Source organism: Aulostomus chinensis, chromosome 8 (assembly GCF_037954235.1).
Source record: "Aulostomus chinensis isolate RoL2024-O1b breed Wild chromosome 8, RoL_Achi_v1.0, whole genome shotgun sequence".
In the NCBI taxonomy this organism is placed as follows: Eukaryota; Metazoa; Chordata; class Actinopteri; order Syngnathiformes; family Aulostomidae; genus Aulostomus; species Aulostomus chinensis.
Genome location: NC_141327.1, coordinates 18,903,904 through 18,924,236, shown reverse-complemented (window position 1 = coordinate 18,924,236; position 20,333 = coordinate 18,903,904). Strand labels below are relative to the sequence as shown.

The 20,333-nt window shown below is 42.7% G+C and overlaps 2 protein-coding genes across 12 annotated transcripts in view; one reads left to right on the top strand and one right to left on the bottom strand.

Annotated features, from left to right (window-relative positions):
• Positions 1-15,136, top strand: part of slit2 (slit homolog 2 (Drosophila)) — a 91,392-nt gene extending 76,256 nt beyond the window's left edge. For 5 of the 11 annotated variants that reach the window (XM_086211488.1, XM_086211491.1, XM_086211489.1 and 2 more), the window contains 17 exons: positions 496-564; positions 881-952; positions 1,655-1,726; positions 1,835-1,906; positions 2,796-2,959; positions 4,054-4,178; positions 4,392-4,489; positions 6,671-6,810; positions 6,998-7,021; positions 8,583-8,676; positions 9,235-9,372; positions 9,803-10,043; positions 10,579-10,709; positions 10,813-10,967; positions 11,593-11,947; positions 12,033-12,247; positions 13,252-15,135. In XM_086211488.1, the coding sequence (XP_086067614.1) occupies positions 496-564; positions 881-952; positions 1,655-1,726; positions 1,835-1,906; positions 2,796-2,959; positions 4,054-4,178; positions 4,392-4,489; positions 6,671-6,810; positions 6,998-7,021; positions 8,583-8,676; positions 9,235-9,372; positions 9,803-10,043; positions 10,579-10,709; positions 10,813-10,967; positions 11,593-11,947; positions 12,033-12,247; positions 13,252-13,508 (2,422 nt within the window). In that variant the 3' untranslated portion in view covers positions 13,509-15,135. Of the gene's footprint in view, positions 1-495; positions 565-880; positions 953-1,654; positions 1,727-1,834; positions 1,907-2,795; positions 2,960-3,499; positions 3,533-4,053; positions 4,179-4,391; positions 4,490-6,670; positions 6,811-6,997; positions 7,022-8,582; positions 8,677-9,234; positions 9,373-9,802; positions 10,044-10,578; positions 10,710-10,812; positions 10,968-11,592; positions 11,948-12,032; positions 12,248-12,542; positions 12,587-13,251 lie in introns of all 11 variants that reach the window. The other 6 variants (XM_086211490.1, XM_086211492.1, XM_086211494.1 and 3 more) reach the window with 3 other exon arrangements.
• An 874-nt stretch (positions 15,137-16,010) lies between these two features.
• Positions 16,011-19,524, bottom strand: LOC147257512 (intelectin-like). Its single transcript, XM_086211498.1, has 8 exons — positions 19,362-19,524; positions 19,180-19,248; positions 18,977-19,114; positions 18,233-18,480; positions 17,478-17,636; positions 17,279-17,396; positions 16,519-16,622; positions 16,011-16,437 (listed from the first exon to the last, which is right to left on the bottom strand). The coding sequence occupies exons 2-8, from the start codon at positions 19,244-19,246 to the stop codon at positions 16,294-16,296; spliced, it is 978 nt and encodes a 325-aa protein (XP_086067624.1). The 5' UTR covers positions 19,247-19,248; positions 19,362-19,524; the 3' UTR covers positions 16,011-16,293.
• Positions 19,525-20,333: the final 809 nt, after the last annotated feature.

The following is a 20,333-nucleotide window of genomic DNA, read 5'->3' as shown; positions in this document are numbered from 1 at the left end:
AGCACATTGGCTCATTTGTGCTACAGGAAACACACACACACACACACAAAATCGCTGATGATCTGAAAATTATAGCCCTGAATTAAACAACAGGCAGCAGGTCTGATGGTATTTTTCACCGTTTCATTGTTTCTCCTGTGGGGAACATTCCTTTTCCAATATTAACAGAGACTTAATTAATATACTGAATTAATAGCACATTGTCACATCGCGACGGGGATAGGATTTCATCCGGGTGTATGTGTGTGTTCGTGTGCGTGTAAGAGAGAGAACAACACTTTATTAGGATGCCTGTGGGAATATTAAACTCCAGTGTTTATTATGGCTCACGCAGTAATGACTGCTCACACTGCTGGAGATGAGGAATTTCCCACATGGCGTAAGAACTTCATTTTCTCCCTTCTCATTTTCTTGCTCTCTTTATTTCCCAAACTCCCTTCCACGTTTGTCTTTTTTTTTCTCTTAACTGTTTTTTTTTCCTCACACCCTCTTCAGGTATCTGGATGGTAACCACTTCACGCAAGTCCCCGTGGAGCTTTCCAATTATAAGCACTTGACACTCATGTAAGTGTTGTCTACATGACCTAATCAGACACCACACACACACACACACACACACACACACACTGTAGCCTGATCAGGATACGATGGAAAATTATAATCAAGATCATGACTTGGCTTGTGTTCCCTGCCCTCTGCTTTTAAACACTAAATAACAGTCTTACATCACTCTGAATGTGCTGTTCAACAAGGGTGTTCAAACATACTGTAGTAAAGAAGAGCATATGTCTTGTGTGTGTTTGTGTGTGTGTATTAGCTTGTGTGTTGATAGTGCTGCCTGTGTGTGTGTTTTATGTACCTTTTGTTGTTTCCTTTTCAGTGATTTGAGTAACAACCAGATCAGCACGTTGTCCAACCACAGCCTCAGTAACATGTCCGAACTGCTTACCCTGTGAGTCTGGCTTTACAAGTCCCTTCGCTTTGTGTAAAAGCGTGTGTGTGTGTGTGCGTGTGCGTGTGCGTGTGCGTGCGTGTGTGTGTGTGCAGGTCAGTTTCTGATTTAAAAAAACATTTAAGGTTCCTCTTCACAAATTTGTTTGCATACACTGGGATCTTTTAACCCTCATTTTAGTGTTACAGACGAGAGGCAAATCCTGATGAGACTTTCTAACTCCTTGCCCCTGACATTTATTTTGTATTTCAAGCTTTAATTTTACAAGAAGTTCACACTTGATGTCAGGAAGAAGGAGTCACATATCCATCAGGCTGTGCTTCCTCTCTGTAAGACAAAATTTAGGGTCAAAAAACTATAATTGTCCTTGAGAACATTTCATTAACGAGATCCAGTTCTGCGCCAATAAAAAGTTCCTCTTTGCTGCATCTTGTGAATTGCAAAACATTTCAGGCAAATATGATCATCAGGGCAAAGAAATGCTTGCGTGTGTTTGTGCTTCCAAAACATGTACTGCCTATATTTACACGTGTGTGTTCTCCAACTAAACTGACAAGCGTGTTAAATTGCGTGTGTGTTTGCCCAACTGCTTTGCTCATTGTTTTGGAGTCACAGACAGGACTGTGCTCTTTGCAGCTCTTAAAGAGATCTTGAAAAAAAACAAAAATCTCATTTGCCTCCTTGTTGATTTCGTGTATTAAGAATCCTGAGCTACAACCGCCTGCGGTGCATACCAGTGAGGGCCTTCGATGGACTGAAGTCTCTCCGTTTGCTGTGAGTATCTTTAGGCAAAGCTGAGTCAGACTGATGCTGAAGTATAAATCCAGACTTTGTCATGTTTGTGTTGCGCTTTTTCCACTTTAATCTCTGGCTTTTTCTTAGATCTCTCCATGGTAACGACATATCGCTGATCCCAGAAGGAGCCTTCAAAGACCTGTCCTCACTCTCCCACCTGTGAGCAACGTGCACACTCTCCCATACAAATCATGTTTTTTTCACTGTGATCTATCGTTTCACCTAATTCCAAAATAGCATTACAATAATACCTTCCCATGGCAAAATAGTCATTTGTCATAGAGTGAGGAAGGGAAAATTGGCTGCTATCAGTTACCAAAAGTACCTCAGCAACCGTTTCTGCTGCCACTTTCTGTCTCCTGCTCTCCCTCAAAATTTGATTTAATGCCGATCAGGGTTAACACCTGTTTTCCAAATATAGTTGATATATGTCAGTGGTATTAATAGTCAGTTCTTCATTTCAGCAATATTTTTCTCTGTGACTTGAATTCAAAATAATAGCAAACAACACATTTTATACTGTAGTTACTTTAAGTTACATTGTATGACCCTTAGAACTTCATGCTTCCAAATTCACTTCTGCTCTTGGCTGAAGTGCTCGTACATAAACATATCATATGATGGTCGTACCATATGATCTATTTACATGCATTTTTTAAAAATACTGAAGTCATCGTATCCCACCTTCATGGTTCTGATATTACCACCTTCTGCATTTCATCTACCCTAATGATTTATGAAGACATTTTTTTAATACCTGCATTTTTGCTGGGATGCATGTAATATATAGAAAATTTAATGAGACAGAATCTTGTTTTTCCTTGATTGAAAGTATAATCACGTCAAGTGATAGAACACCTGGATGGATTACACTTTTCTGGAACAAAACAATTTCTTAAAATGTCCAAGATGAGAGCTTTAAATTTAAGGTAGTGCAATTACCCTGAAACTACTGGGTTCATAGGTTAGAAAGACTGATTACTCTGAAATGAAACAACTTCTCTGTGTCTTCTGAGACTTTGCTCTTTTCTCTCCGGCTGGCTGGCAGAGCTCTGGGCGCCAACCCTCTCTACTGTGACTGTCACATGCAGTGGCTGTCAGACTGGGTGAAGAGTGGCTACAAGGAGCCGGGCATCGCCCGCTGCGCCGGGCCGGGTGATATGACTGACAAACTGCTGCTCACCACGCCTTCCAAGAAATTCACCTGCACAGGTACACATACACACACACTTTGCTATTCCCATATTGAAGTGATACGGCACAGTGGATACACACTTAATGTACATATTCACATTATTAGTGACACATATATACTTAGCCAACAAGCAGATAGTAACTATTGTACCAATGAGGACTCCGAGAGGAGACCACAAGTTGCCAATTAAAAATCATGCTGTCCAATTCAAAACATGAATCTCCAAAATGCAAAATTTTCATGAGAAACACTTCAGTTCTAACATTCGAGAGAGTTGTTTTTTTTAGATTAGTCTTTTGGAATTTTTAGCCCCCAAAAAGGGATAATTTCTCAACAAAACAGCATTCAACCCAAAGATGATGAATTGTGGAGATACATGATTTTTCTCTGGCCAGCTCAAGTTTTGCTTTCTAACTCGAAAATGCACAAGTTTGCTTGTGAGCGTGATTCTGGCTTTAACTCGTGTTGCTCAATGACTGTTAACCCTACTGACTCACATGAATTTTGAACACATGACTGAAACCTATTTTTAACCTAATCTAACTGACGCACTGTAGAAGTCCCGGGGCCTTGTGGTTTTCTGGTGCCAGGTAAAGTAGCCAATCACATGTCAGTACTCCCTCCTCAGTCTCACCTTTCCCCAGTTCCTCAAGACAATCCCAGCCCAGTTTTCCTTGCCCTTTAAACCTGGACTGGACATCTTTTTCCCTGTCAGCCCTCATGTTTTGACCGGCATCGCTCATCCTGACTGATGAAAAGTTGGGGATTTGTATGTCTGTATGTCTAACATGTCATGGTCTTGCAAAGCAAATCATCAATCTTCATAATTTTTTCAACTCAAACAAGATTCATATTTGTGCATGTAAAATACCCCCAATTTTAAACTCAAAGTGAAATGTTTTGCAAATACATATCACTGATACAAACCACCATTGACCTCCAGACACAAGTCCCTAACCATGTACAGCTGTACGTCCATGAAAAACAATGTACTTGTCGTAACTCAGAACTCTCAGAGCTATGAAGCTGATCATCTCTGTGGTGTGTATGTTTCATCTGTATGTGTGTGTTTGTGTGTCTGTGTGGTGGTTGTTGTGTTTGCATCACAAAGGCCCAGTGGATATAAGTATCCAAGCTAAATGTGAGCCGTGCCTGTCCAACCCCTGCAAGAATGACGGCACATGCTCCAATGACCCTGTGCACTACTACCGCTGCACCTGCCCCTATGGATTTAAGGTATGTACACACACACACACACACACACACACACACACACAAAGATGATTATATAAACCAATAAACCAACAGATGCATGTTTGCAGGGTTTTAAATGACATTGAGGCTCCTCGGATACTTATATCAAATTAATGCATGCAAATATGAAATGCGATCGATGAAAAGCTGTTTTTAAAAAACACGCTGTTTGTGTGTGTGTGTGTGTGTGTCTAGGGCCAAAACTGTGAGGAGCCCATCCATGCCTGTATCAGTAATCCCTGCCAGAATGGAGGAACATGCCATCTCAAAGAAGGAGAGGGGAGTAACTTCTGGTGAGAGACTTTTCTGAAGCCTGGATTGTTGATGCTTATTAATGTGTTTCAATTGGAATATGTAACATTTCTGCATTTTAATGTTAGGAAACAGTGAGACTTCAATATTCCTGGAGTTACCAACTTAGATCATAAGATTTTTCTATATTGATGGAGCCTCCAGTCATGATAGGCACTGCGCTAATCTATACATTGAGGGATTGTTTGGACCGCAGGTGACAGTGCTTAGCCTCAGTAGCCGTATGGGTAGTAGAATGGTTCGTTCAAACAACAATTGCGAAGTTCTTCTGTTTTTTTACATGGTTACATGTTGTGACGTGCTGAAATTTGATGGAGCAGTGATGCCCCAATAGTTTTTAACAAAAGGAAGTTGATTGCCACCGGGCTGTTGTTGTTCTTGTTTTTTTGTTTTTTTTCTACCTGTAGATGGTTCTGAAGTTTGAATTTTTTTAAGTCCAACACATTGTTGCTTAATTGCTTTGAAGGTAAAGCCACTATGGAGGCTGAGTGAAATGTTAAAAGTAAAAGTGTGAAAACGTTTTGTCTGTTAGATTGCAATACTGCGAGTGTGTGTATTTCTGTGCATGCTTTTCTGTGTGTCTTTGTGTGCATGCGTGCGCACATCTCTACTGTAGGGGAAGAATAACTCTCGCGTATAACAATATTTTTCATAATAAGTGTATAGTAGGCATGAATTTGACCTGGTGTTATTAAAACTGCAGCATACTCACACATGAACGTACACAGCTGCAAGAAAATACAGAAATACGGGTTAAACAAAACATCAGGAATCAATAAACCAGTGAACCAGGGATTATTGAGAACCTAACAGACTTAAATAAATAAATTAGATTAATAATTTCATCAATGATCCTGCAGCCTTAATGGGAGTTTATAGGAGGTAAATGACTCAGGAGAGCGGTTCTGTCCTCAGTCTGTCTCAGAGCTGGACAGCCCTGCTGTGAGAGCCATCTTCTCTTCATTAGGCCGTTAAGCATTAACAGGAGGGGAGCTAATGGCTGTCTGCATGCTCCGAGCTGATTTGAGCCACCCACACAGACAATTAGACCGACCCAAGATCACAGCTCCTCCTCTTCATCTCCCCGCGTCCCTGTCCTTCTCCTCAGTTACTATCTCACTTCAATCTCTTTCTCTTTATCTCTGTATTTTCCTCATTTTATGGGGTCTTTTCCTTCTCCAGCGAAGGGTTTGGAATATTCATAGTGAAGAGCTGTCGTTGACTATATAATGAGATATTAATCCAGCCGTGCCGCATAAGAGCTCTTTATTATACCCGTAATATACCACTCGGCGTGCGGTGTATGTGTGAGTAGTGCTTACAGAGTTGAGGCACGCTCACGTTAACAGAGTAATGACTCTCTACCGGGGATATGTAGATGGAGCTGACACTGCTGTTATGAGCTGCGTGCATGTGTGCTTGGAATACCGGGTATTCATCATGTTGTAGAGACATAAATGTGTCGCATTGTAGGGACCTGAAAACAAGTCCCCGTGACGGCAACATTCAGTTTTTGAGTGTATATTAGCGCTCAGGTATGTAGGGTCGGCTTTTAATGGAACCAACCAGATTACATCAGTACTCCTGAGTACCAGTCACTTGTGATACCTGAGAGGGCATCCTGGTGGGAGAGTAAAGTTTTCATTTTACATGAAAAGATAGACCATTTGAAGTCCCCCTACAACATGCTCATGCCCAGCACTCCATGAGGCTAATGGCAAACCAGCAGTTGTCTCAAGTGTGGTTATCTTTTTCAAAACTTGACACAGCACCACCTTTATCCTAACACTGAGGAGTGAATTGTATTTGATGGCCCAAAAGCTAAGCCCCTGGCAGCTGCTGCAGCCAACACGAGCAGCACAGCTGTAAATTGAAGAGTTTGGATTTTTTTTTTCAAATGAAATGTCATTTTTGTTGTCATAGAGAAAGTCAGGTATCACAAAAAAGCAGTACATAGAAAACAGTGTTAGGTACAAGGATAAAATTCAGGATTCCAATACTGGTATCGGTTCAGTTTTGAACATTATTCAAGAACAACACAAATCCTTTTATAACCTGCTTATATTTGTGTGTGTGTGTGTGTGTGTGTGTGTGTGTGTGTGTGTGTGTGTGTGCGCGTGCGTGCGTGCGCGCGCATGCGTGTGATCTCTCACATTTCTTAGGTGTGTGTGTCCAGAGGGCTTTGAGGGTGACGCATGTGAGATCAACATCGATGACTGTGAGGATAACGACTGTGAGAACAACTCCACCTGCGTGGACGGAATCAACAACTACACGTGCATGTGCTCTCCAGAATACACAGGTAACACACATCTAGTGTTGTGACCATGGTAACTAACACTAGTCTGCTGCTACTTGTTTGTCTGCTTTTGCACTTTGCTAACCATATCTGACTGCTAACCTTTGCGGCCGTGTTCTCTCTCTGTCTTTCTTTGTGTCGCTGTCTCGCTCTGCTTTCTATCATCTGTCGTCTTCTTCTGTGGTTGCAGCTGCTACCAATGAGGTGGAGAGAGGTTAGTCTCTTCTTCTCTCTCTCTCTCTCTCTCTGTTCTTCTCTCCCTTTTTCTTCCATCTTTTTCTTCCTCTCCTCATTTCCTGTGGTTTGTCCATGCTAACTAGAGATTTGATTTTCATTACCACTTACTGTATGCTCATGCTCCCTGTTAGCAGTGCATGTCCTTGATGTTCAAACAGACCGCTGCGTTTGTAATTGGTCCTCTCAGATATCTGTGGTTCCTCTGCCTGCTGCTTTATGCGTAGATGTTATTACCATCCTAAAGACTGCAGTCAGCCCCGAGCCATTGGTTTCTAAAGAAAATGAGCATTTCTTTTTAAAACAGGTCATGTATGTAAGATTTAATTTTTGAAAAGGGTAACATGATTTATTAAAACTGCTGGGCTTTAAATATTCCTCAAATAGTGCATACTAATAGAGATGTAAAGTAGCAGAGGGGTGTATGCTGAGTGAAGTAAGGTTTATGGATCATTGGTAAGTTGATAGATAGATAGATAGATAGATAGAGGAAAGTTAAGAAGACGTGTTCATGATCCCTGTTGTATAATTATGAAATTCTAATTTCATTCAGACACTGACTTTTTGTTAACGTGTCTCATTACTCACACATGGCTGGTGGCATCTTTTTACTCAATTAGTATTTAGTGAGCATCACCGCTGATCCTCTCAATCAAAAGCTAACAGGATTTTTACATTGAATTTTCAGTGATTGTAGAAAATCAGCTCTGTGGCAAACAAAAGTTTAAGAGACTTCCACATTTTGTCAGTCATGATAATCTTCACAAATGAACACCACTTTTATGATTTTTCAAGTATAAATGCAATCTTTGGAGCTTCAAAGCTAACGATGTGCTATAAACGAACGCCACAGATGGATTCATTGAGCTAATGCAGTATGACTTCTTACAAATAAGTGGTACAGTTAGCAGTTACGACTGGGGACAGAGTTGTCTCATTGAGGTTTTATTAAAAAAAAAGTGAAGCTAATTCTGTGGAAAGTCACTAAATTTGTGTTATTCTTTCTGTTGCTTTTATCCACAAATCTTGATGTTGAAGAATCTTTCACTGATCTGAGTCGCCAGCTGCAGGTCACCGCTGTCATGTCCTAATGACTCTAACGCAGAGCACATCACACATGGTTTCACACACATTTATCCCCACGTGAGCGTATAATTATCCCACAGTGTACAGAATGGAGCTATCGGGAGTTTTGGTTTGTACTCCGGTGACTCATTCGTAATCAATTTAGAGTTCTGAGTTTCAGGAACATCAGGATGCGCCTGGGAATATCATCAGGACGATGACATTCCCAGAGATGAGATCATTTATCAGACCACTGTGTTAGTCCTGGCCACAAGAGAGTCATCCATCATCCACGTATACAGACACACGCACACACACACACACACACACACACACATACGCACACACACTTCTGAATACAGTATAGAGGCTCAGTCATAATAAGTGCATGTGTGTGTTTGTGTGTGTGTGTGTGTGTGTGTGTGTGCGTGTGTGTGTGTGTGTGTGTTTTTGCGTGTGTGCATTCATGATTCTAGGTGAGCTATGTGAAGAGAAACTGGATTTCTGCGCTCCAGAGCTGAACCCATGTCAGCACGACTCCAAGTGCATACTGACCCCTCAGGGATACAAGTGAGTGGACTAGACACACACAATTACAATCTCTCTCTCTCTCACACACACACACACACGGAGCTGATCTCTACAAGAAGGAAAAAGGGCTCATATCCAGTTGGAGAAAAATGAGAAAGAAACAGGACTGCCCTGCTAATTGTGTGTTTGTGTTTGTGTTTGTGTGTGTGTGTGTGTGTGTGTGTGTGTGTGTGTGTGTGTGTGTGTGTGTGTGTGTGTGTGGAGTCTTTGAAAATGTGATGTTTGACTCAGTCAGAAGGTTTTCTGCCCAGATTTTATCTGTAAGCTGTTTAAATGTCCTCCCTTGCAATGAATGCAATGGTGGTCGGGGGGGGGGGGGGGTGAGGGGGGGTGTTTAACAAACTCACATGCAGACGTATCCCTTTTGTTGTTTAACCAAAGTGTCGCTGTGCCATCACGGGCTAAACAGACTATAGTTTGAAGTTCAGTATTAACAAGCTTCTGTGTGTGTGTGTGTGTGTGTGTGTGTGTGTGTGTGCGTGCGTGCGTGCGCGTGCGTGCGCGCGTGCGTGTGTGTGTGTGTGTTGTGCTTTGTAGGTGTGAGTGCACTCCAGGTTACGTGGGTGAGCACTGTGAACTGGACTATGACGACTGTGAAGAAAACAAGTGTCAAAATGGAGGTCAGTGCATTGACGCCGTCAACGGATACACCTGCGTCTGTCCAGAGGGATACAGGTGAGGACCTCAGCAGGATCTCAGGCTGACTGCTCCCTCATACAGTTTACCAACTGTAACGTACATCACTAATTTTTTGCATATCATTTTTGTTGCATTGCTGACTTTCTGCTTTTAAATATTTCTTAAATTGGTGCATGCAGGTGCATTTTAACATCACTTCTGACTGACTTTTCAGTCGTATCACGACTAATAGAGACAAGCCTATGAATAAAGTACTTCTCACTATTAGCGACACTGCATATATATTTCCATTTCCATACACCAGTAAAAAAAGACAGGTGTGACGTACGAATTTAATTCTAGAAATACTTTATTTGAGGGCTCCTTTCAGGTTGTAGAGAGCATTATTAACACTGTGGAAAACTTAATGTGTGTGTGTGTGTGTGTGTGTGTGTGTGTGTGTGTGTGTGTGTGTTTTACCTTTTAGTGGGTTATTCTGCGAGTTCTCCCCTCCCATGGTCCTTCCTCGTACCAGCCCCTGTGACAACCATGACTGCCTTAATGGGGCACAGTGTGTCATCATGGGAACAGACCCCCGCTGCCAGTGTCTCCAAGGCTACAAGGGGGAGCGCTGCGAGACGCTAGTCAGTGTTAACTTTGTCAACCGCGAGTCTTACCTGCAACTTCCCTCTAATCTGATCTCACCACAGACCAACATCAGCCTGCAGGTGAGCACAAACGCTCAGTCAGATACTGAGATCACAATTGTACTTTTACTTTTCATTTTGCAAGGTTTATTTTGTTGACATTTTTATCATAAAATAGTTGTTCACAACTTTATTTGTTGTGACGGCATACTTTTTAAAAACAGCTCAAATTTCAGGCATCCGTGAGTGTGAAATTAACTCATTTAAACCAGGACAGGGTCCTGTCTTGACTTTGCACCTCCCTACATTTTTTTTTTACATTTTACAGCAGGTTTTAACACAACAAGTCATCAATTTCATTAGATCATCCCAAAACAAAGAAAGAACAAAAGTATGATTAGTTTTTGCTGAAAAAATGACCTTGCATGTAAATCAACATAATGATCAATTATGCTAATTATTGTTCAGTAACTTACAACCTGTTTCTGCTGCCCCCAAGTGGCCAAAAGAGCTTTGCATGTTTAAAAAGCAATTAGAGTGCATGATTTTGTCTTGTCTTGTATTTTCACATGAACTCTTATGTTGCATTTTTGTGGACGTCTGGCTGTGTTTTCAGATTGCCACAGATGAGGACAGTGGCGTGTTGTTATATAAAGGGGATAATGATCACATTGCCATGGAGCTTTACAGGGGACGCCTTCGGGTCAGCTATGACACCGGGTCCTACCCTCCATCAGCTATATACAGGTACGTGCACATGCAGCAGAAATGTCCTCACTTGCTGACGCCACACTCACATGATGGATGATACAAATGCTTCGACAAAACGTCTCTCCCCTCTGTCTGTCAGCGTGGAGACAGTGAATGATGGCAGTTTCCATGCGGTGGAGCTGGTAGCATCAGACCAGTCTTTGTCTCTGTCTATCGATGGAGGGACGCCCAAATCCATCAACTCCATCAACAAACAATCCACACTCAGCATTGACTCCCCGCTGTATCTGGGAGGTAAGACGTGTGTGTGTTTGTGTGTCTGTGTATGTGCGTGCGCGCGCGCGCGCGCGTGTGTGTGTGTGTGTGTGTGTGTGTGTGTGTGTGTGTGTGTGTGTGTGTGTGTGTGTGTGTGTGTGTGTGTGTGAGAGAGAGACTAAAACATGACAAATAAGCCAGTGTTCCAGAGCAGGTCAAAGTCATGTATCTTCTGCTCCATCTGTTTATCATCTTTAAGGTCGTGACTTATCAATTATCATGCAATTATCATCTCAGATGTTCCTGCTGTTGGAGCAAAGGCCCAGACTGACTAACTCATTTGCAATTAAATGTCTGTAAGACATACCGATGGAAGAATCCTGAGAGAATAAAAGTAAAGAATACATTTCTCTGGAAAGTTAAACATCATTTTGTCTCTGGTTGGCTTGAAACTAAGTTATTATCTTCCCTGGAACAGACTAAGACCTAACAGTGGTCTGCCAGAGGACAGGGGCGTCACATTTACAGACTATTCCCAAGGCATGTTCAGTAGAGCAGTTTTACTTTTTGGGGGGGACTCTGTGACCTTTTATCATTTCTGTGTGAAACACACTTGAGGTATTTTCTGATACTTGTATATTAATACTTCTCTGATGTCTTCCAGGCATGCCAGAGCGTGCCTCGGCCTCAGGGGGTCTGTCAGCTCTGCAGCACAGTTCAGGCGGACGCAACGGCACAAGTTTCCACGGGTGTGTCCGTAACCTTTATATCAATGGGAAGCTCCAGGATTTGGGGGCCGGACCGGGGCCTGGGGCTTCAGGCTCTGGGACTGCACAGAGTACCACCAGACAGTGGCTGGGTAACGGGGTGGAGCCAGGCTGCCAGCCCTGTCAGAGAGGTGCCTGCGTCCAGGGCGACTGCCACCCAACAGGACACCGTGGCTTCACCTGCACCTGCCACCCGGGCTGGACAGGAACCCTGTGTGACCAACAGGTCAACAACCCTTGTGATGGCAACAAGTGAGTGTGTGTGCTACTATGAGGAGACGGTGTTGGGATGATGTCAGCGACGTTATCTTGATCCCTCCTGTCTCTCCATCCTCAGGTGTGTTCATGGTACCTGCCTAGCAATCAACTCCTACTCCTACTCCTGTCGCTGCCAGCCCGGGTTCGCCGGCGTTCTCTGTGACGAGCAGGACCAGGACGCAGCAAACCCCTGTAGTCTGTCTCACTGCAAACATGGCAAATGTAGAGTGTCAGGCCTGGGCAAAGCATACTGCGAGTGTAACAGTGGATATACAGGAGACGCTTGTGACAGAGGTGAGCAGGCACATGGGCAGTTAAAGACCAATGGAGTTAAAAAAAGAAAATAAAAAAGCTTTTCATAATGTTTCTGAAATAATCTCTAAACACTTTTCAAGCTTTTGAACCGCTCCTTAACATCTGCTTTGCTACCTGATTCTTGTAAATACTCATCCAAAGCGTTTGGCTGTGTGTGTGTGTGTGTGTGTGTGTGTGTGTGTGTGTGTGTGTGTGTGTGTGTGTGTGTGTGTATACAACTAACAGTTTAATGTTTCTGCATTAACCCTTCTAACCCGTTGCTTTTCCAACCCAGCTTCTTCCGAGCTTCCGATTAATCCCACACGGGGGGTTACCCAGGTGAGACCGCTGCTCCGGTTTGCCTTTCTCTATTCTTGGTCTCTCTCTAATTCCTCCAGCAACTTCATTTAAATGCATATGTGATGGAACTAAATTAGCTTGCGTCTTTCTTTTCTTCATCATAAATGGCATTTATAATATATAATTTAAGTCTATTTATGTGATGGACTTTTCCCTGGAAAGAACGTTTCGAATGCAATTTGCAATTCCAGCTGAAGAGACAGGAGGTTGAACTGCTTTGGTGTTGCCTTTATCTCATCGTATAAAACAGGGCAAAGTAGCAGAGGAACCGGATTTATTACATTATATTTTAAGGTGGAATAAAATATTGTTTTGAGAACTTTATTTTGAAAGTTTTAAGGGCTATATTCTAATGTGATATGAAATTGATTATGTTTTGTAGGTTTAAGTCAGATTTTGTTTTGAATCATCAAACATCTCAGCTTACGCTGAGATTCATTAACAGTCAGAAATGTTTAGTTTGAGGTTGTGTTCCTACTGTTTTGTCTCTCATGGTGTGTATTTGTGTCCTCATCTCTCTACCATGTACCGTTGAGTTGCTCTGTTGTTGTCGTGTCTCAGTTATTACCACTTTCGACGTCGCCCCCGACAAAAATGCGATTACTAATAACTTGTAACCCTTTAACTCCTCGACACCCCTGCAGAGGTGGCCTGCCGAGGGGAACGGGTCCGAGATGTCTACCAGAGACAGCAAGGCTACGCGGCGTGCCAAACCCAGGAGAAGGTCTCCCGTCTAGAGTGTCGGGGCAGCTGCCCGGGGGGAGCAGAAGGACAAGGGACCTGCTGCACTCCCCTCCGCAGCAAACGCAGGAAATACACCTTCCAGTGCACTGATGGCTCCTCCTTTGTCCAGGAAGTGGAGAAAGTTGTCAAGTGTGGCTGTACACAGTGTTCCTCATAAAAAAAAATTTAAGAAAAGAGACAGCACCCTCGACAGATTTTCTCCTGGCTATGTTTTGTGTACCCGTCCGCCTTACTTGACCCCCCCTCCCTTCGCCCCACCTCCATGTCCTAAAAAAAACCCTTCCACTGTCCACAGTCCTCTCTCCCTCTAGCCCTATTTTTTTAAACCCAGAAAAAGTCCCAAAAAAAGAGAAAAAAAGGGTAAAAAGAGTTCCTTTCCTTGTCAGTGCTGGACTGATGATTGATGCTTCCTCGGTGGGGATGTTGAATTGTATTGTAAAGTACAAAAACAGACTTATTTTTTATTATGAAGTGGAGAAAAAGACAAAAAAACACACACGAGTTGACTTTTTCCTTGCATCTACGTCTTTTTGTTGCTCATGATGACTCCAACGGTGTGCCACTGTCTCGTCCCCCCCCCCCCCCCCCCACCCCCGGAGGACTGACCGGTCAGTGATGGCTGACCGCTTCCTGTAGACTTTCTGCTTCCTGTCTGTTGAGCTGTGTGTGTGTGTTTGTTTTAGGAGTAACCATAACTGGTAGTACCACAGACTCACCACTGAGAGGAGCTGTATTTTGACACGGGCTAGGACAAGCAGTGATGACCACCCCCACACTCACCCCCCCCCCCCCCCACCACCACCACCACCACCACCACTGTAGTCTGCAGACCCTCCCCCCAACAGACCTCCTGAACCCTTCGAGACTGTGCACACGATTCTTCTCACAGCTGTGATCAAACTTGTGTTATTTTATACAGCTACTGAACAACACACACACACACACACACACACAAATGCTCTCACCTGTAGAAGAGTTATATGTTACTTGCCGGGTTAAATACACTTCTCTCTGTTTATCCACCCCCCCCCCCCGTCATGAATGACAAGTATTTATTGTATCATAAATACCTGTACTTATTCAGTAGATCCCCCATGTATCAATCTGATTCTTTTAATATATATTAATTTATATTTGTCCTTATTTTTGTATTAAAAAAGACATAATCTGTCAAGATAGTTGAACTAACAAAATGGTGTCCTTTATTTTGGTTGAAGAGAAGTTGTGTTTTTTATCACTGAAACTATTGTGCTTGCCAGAGACCTTAGTTACATTTTAATCTGCAAATGTGACGTGAAGACAGTGTATATTTTTGTCGCGTTTCCTGAAAGTTTGTACTGTGCCATTACCAGAAGGTCTTTATATTAGAGTATAAAACACACAGATCTTGTGAGTAGCATTGACCCTAGAGGATGCTTAGAACTGTTTTTACCTTTTTAACAAATTTATGCTTAAAGAAATACTGTGACTTTTTCTAAACAAAACTACTTTGTTAGCCCCTTGGTCTCCGATGTTAACATGTTGCTGCTAAGTTTTTGTACCGTAGACTTGGATCCTGATCTGTATGTTATATAGAACTTCCTGCTCCAAATGTACAGGGGCACCTTGTGTAACAGATAAATATGTCCCCCAACCCCCCACCCACCAACCTACCCACCAACCTTTACACATGTGCATTGTGATTTATAGTCCCCTCTTCTCCATCCCCAGACTAATGTCAGTTCCCTGACTGATGTTTGTTAATTAAACACAATATTTACCTCACACTCCTTCAACCTTTGCCTTTATTTGTCACATAAAGAAGTCCAATTCTAAAAATGTTGGCCATAGCAGAAGACAATGATACATGCAAGAGTTTGAAGAACTCAGAGGGGACTACCTTTGTCTTCAGTCTCCCTCTTTACCTCCCTCCTCCGCTTCCTTGTCTAACTGGAGTGCTTTCATAAGTTTAATTCCACTTTCTCCAGTTCTCCTCCATCTATAAAATTATTTTCAGTTGTTTGTTTTTTTTTATTGTCAACCAAATCAATCGAAAGACTAGCTATCCATTCAGTTGTGGATATTGATACATCCTGGTCAAGACAGCAGAAGTCCCCTCAGCCAAACATGATATTATAACATTATAAAGCCCTGTAGCAGCTGTAGTCTTTGTTGTTGTACAGAGATACAATGAATGTCTCTTCTGTTTCTAATCCTCCCTCAACAACTCCACATCTTTCTGCCAGTGCCAAGAAACCGGAGCTTCCAGAGGAAGGCCACAGAAACGGGTAGGAGTCAGACAGACAGGACCTGGGTATGGCCGGGACTTGAATCTGGGACCGTCTTGCTGCGAGGCAACAATCGGCTGGGTGGATGACGAGTTTTTAACATGGTAGATCTTCTTTCCCATTTCTTACCAACAGTCAAAACTGTCTGTTTTTTTTTTTCAAACGTAACCAAACCCAAACCAACCTTAGCAGCACATTTTGTCAGACCGCAAGACCAAGTATTAGACCAAGTCACCACCGAATCGCAGACATTTATACAGAGGAATCACATCGTGAAAAGATTCTGTTGTTTTGAACAACAAATTTAAGCGATTAACCAACGATCACCAAATGCCCTGTTAAGAAAAACATGTCTGCTCATAATAAGTGAAATAATCTGCCGATGACAAGTGTAAGGAAGCACTGCAACTCTGCAGAAGTTTATTTTTTATGATTGTTCCACATGTTTAAAAATGACTTTTATTTCTTCTCTGCTCTCTTGATGTACTTCTTGAGTGCCTGTGGTACATACACAGCCATATTTATTGAGCTGTCTCCATTAAATAAACCTTAAACAGCTGTACTGTTACATTTGTAGGACCTAGATTTATGCTAACAGTGCCACGGTGCAAAATCTTACAACAAGCAATGTTTGAAATTCTATTTGATCATTGATCATTCATCCATGTTGGGTCATCAGCGGTAGAAGAGTAAAACAGCAGCCTCCGTCATCTCTTTGGTAGCACTCCACCCTTGTTCCCGTCCCAGTCTGTCCCAGTCAAAGGACGGGAAATCCCCACACTGGTCAGGGTGAAAATATCCGCCTCCTCCTACACAGTACTAAAAAAAAAAAACACCCACAAACATCATGCTCCTGTTGTGCCACTGACAGCAGAAGTGTGGTGCTGGAATCACACTCACATGTTCAGTGTTACATCCTGTGGTCTTGACCCCAGAGCAGAGCGCCATGGCTGCACGCTCTTGGTTTATGGCTCTGAATGTGATGAACCCTGGCTCAAACTCCCCTTTCATTCAGAACAGAGAGAGAGAGAGAGAGAGAGAGAGAGAGAGAAATAAACATGAAAAACTGAATGTAGAACTTGGATTCCTGTGACATTTTTATAATTCAGAATTATTTGTGTATTTTCCGTCTCAGTCTCTGCAAGAAACAATGTTCACCAAATGGACGAACCATTCCTTTTATTTGTATTATTATTGTTAATATAGTTATCACGTTTTTATGATTATTATCATCGATAACAATAATACATCATATTTATATAGTGCCTTTCAGTGAACATAAGGACAATGAGGCACTGCAATATTAAATGTAACAAAATTCTTCCAAAGTACTAAAAATGGTATTTTAATCATTTTTTTCTTAGTGTTTTGGTTTTTTTTTTTCATTTTTGTGCGTGACAACAGAATTTCTGTCTATAGTACGTGGACGTTTGTTTCCATCAAGTGGAAAAAAGATGTTTAAAAAAATCTTTTTTTTTTTTAAATGGAAGGTTGTTTTTTTTTCTTGTCACCTGGTGAAAACAGGCCTCCAAATGATGTCTGATATTCTGCTGCTATATAAAACCATCCGTTCCTGCCACAGAGACTCTTGTATTTGAAAAGATGCCGTCTTTCATAATAACACTGATGTACACGAAAAGCTCTTAGCTGTGGTTCCTACCTCTTGACTTGGTTCCATAGAGGTTTCTGGTGCTCTCATTGTTTCCGTGATCGTACACAATGGGAGTAATGGGCCCTCGGTCGCTGCATGAGCCAAAATTGTATCTGACCGGATATTCCTGGGGGGGTAAAGCGCATAAAAGAGCCAAAAAAATTCCTGTAGTCGAATGTGACCTCATTTTTATAGTCCCTCAAGTTACCTTGAAGAGCTGGAAGAGGTTCCCCCCGTACAGATGCAGGAAGTGGTTGTCGGTGTGGTAGCGGAGGATGGCCCCCAGGTTCCAGTTCTCCAGAGGGAAGTTGTTGGGAACGTGCCACACGGACAAATCTTCTGCCTCGATGTCATAGTAACCTGGATTCTGGAGAGTAACAGTCAAAATAACTTCAGCTGGTTGCTGTACCTGTATTCTGGTGGGATGCTTCTCTTGTCCACAGCAAGAAACTAAGAAATGTAGCTCTCAGAGGAATGTGAATATTTTTTATCAAGAGAAAATAATGCAGATGATCATAGAAAAGAATCTCAGCGTTCAGACTGATTGAGAATAGCATTTTGGTGTTTGAATGTATTATCCAGGTTTCTACGGTTAAACAAAACAACAGCCGAATGTTCAGTGGTGTTACGAGATTGAATGACATCTCTGAATTCAAACAAACAAACATTCAAGACAAAACTTTTGTATTTCAAAACCATTTTGATATTTAGTATCCGATCATGCTGAGTCGCCTCTCCCCCAAATTCCCAGAATGCAGCACTGTCAAGCATCAACGCTGTGTTTCTGGCTTTTGAAATATTTTAAAGTCTGTGTTAAGACAACAGTCAGGATCTGAGTGCCTGGGCTCTCACTCGAGGAGTTTAAAAGATTCAGATTCACTTGGTTCGTTTGGTCTTCATGTATTTGCACATTTATCTGACAACGTCCCACAGTAATGTTGTATAATGCAGCATGTCTGGCACCTTAAAATCATCAGAGGTGGCGCCCTCTGCTGTTCCAAAGGTGTTCCTGTTGGACCAGTTTCCATCTCCCTCTGGCAGGTTTGCATCATTGCCCTGCTGGCTGGACCACCGGTCGCCCAGCGTGCACCGTCCATAGATGCTGTTTTCATGGACGCTCGCCACCAGCGTCCAGCCGCCTCCCGCCGTGGTCATGTCACAGAAGGTCTGATAGACCATCCCGTTAGAGGTGGTGAGATAGTACAACCCATCTGAAAACATTGAGGTGAATTAGAAAATCCATCCATCCATCATCATCTTCCGCTTATTCCTACTAGTAAGGGTCACGGGGGGGGGGTGGAGCCTATCGCAGCATCTACGGGCGAGAGGCGGGGTTCACCCTGGACAGGTCGCCAGTCCATCGCAGGGCCAACATACAGAGACGAACAACCATCCACACTCACATTCATACCTACGGTCAATTTAGAGTATCAATCAGCCTCGTCCCCAAATTGCATGTCTTTGGACTGTGGGAGGAAGCTGGAGTACCAGAGAGAACCCACACAGGAACAGGGAGAACATGGAGACTCACACAGAAAGATCCCACGCCCGAGCCGGGACTCGAAGCCCAAAACCTTCTTGCTGTGAGGCCACAGTGCTGACCACTGCACCACCGTGCAGCCCGAATTAGAAAATATGAAATTGTATTTCAAAATAAGAGGATTTAACTTGAAAGTATTGCCCAGAGAAACATTTGTGCCTCCTTACCTTCGGTAGCAACAGCACTAAATCGCTCCTTTATCTCTTTGCAGCTCCTTGCAGCACATCTGGATCTGCCTCTCAGTTCAACCAAACGCTCATAGCTTTTCTCCGCCTGGACTTTGGCTGACACCAGCTCCTCAGTTTCTGAAAATAAAGTTAGATAATGCAGTCGCAAAGCACAGTGAATGTCTTTGCTCGGTGTATTTTACCTGCTGGCAATGATGATACTTCCACAGGTAGCAAAGTCACCAGCAGTATAAGTGTGTGGAACAACATGTCTGTGAGGCATAAGAAGATTTAAGATGATTACATAAGTACAGGCTCGAGTGTTGTTCCCCAAAACACAAGTGACGGATCCAGGGCAGGAACACTTGGTTACTGAGGCTCCTACCTGAGCTGGTCGCAGTGAGACGTGCGGGTGGTGGGCGCTGCTCGATCAAAACTTGAGTAAACAGCACAGTTACTCATGAGTTCGTGTCCACATCTCGTGGCTCAAAGTGGACATTCATTTATATTTTGCTGACATCTCTTGGATTATCTGCTAATGTGCCATCCAGACAGAAAACATATTGATTAGCTCGTAAAACTCCCAAATGCTGCAATAATTGATTCCACGGAACTGCAGGGACAAAGGCTACTGGAAACAAGTCTGTGTGTGTGTGTGTGTGTGTGTGTGTGTGTGTGTGTGTGTGTGTGTGTGTGTGTGTGTGTGTGTGTGTGTGTGTGTGTGTGTGTGTGTGTGTGTGTTTGTGTGTGTGTGAGAGAGAGAGAGAGAGAGATAACGAGTCTAGTAGTTCTTTTTTCAGTTTTCTCTTTTAATAAGAATCTTTATGTTCTTTTCAGAGGCTTTTTTATATTCTTCTCTCTTTGCTGCAAAGCACATGGAGTTACAGTGTGTCAATGAAAAGTGCTGTGGAAATAAAGTAGTGGAAGTAGTAAAACATATCTGTGCTTGTAAACGGGGGGGGGGGACATAAGTTTTCACAACAAAATATTTGTCTTTGCTGAGAAAGCATTTGATTTTGTGAAGTTTACACGTTGTCTGGGTGGGTCGACCGTGCTACTAATCTTGAAACAGTTTTATTTTTCCCACCTTTCATTTATAGGTTCTGGTAAAAATGTCTGGTGTTGATTTGAAGTCAATTGGTCATGTGACATAGAAGCTTTTTTTTTTTTTTAAAGAATTTTCTTGTGAGATATTCATATAAAATATAGGAGGCTATAAAATTGGGGGGGGGGGGGGGGGCTCATCTCCCATCCAGCAGGACTCAAACTAAGTCATCTCTCGCTGTTTTCTCTCTCAGCTCTCTTTTAGACGTGAGGACACTGTGGTAGTGGGCCGACAGCCTGTCTGACACCTTGT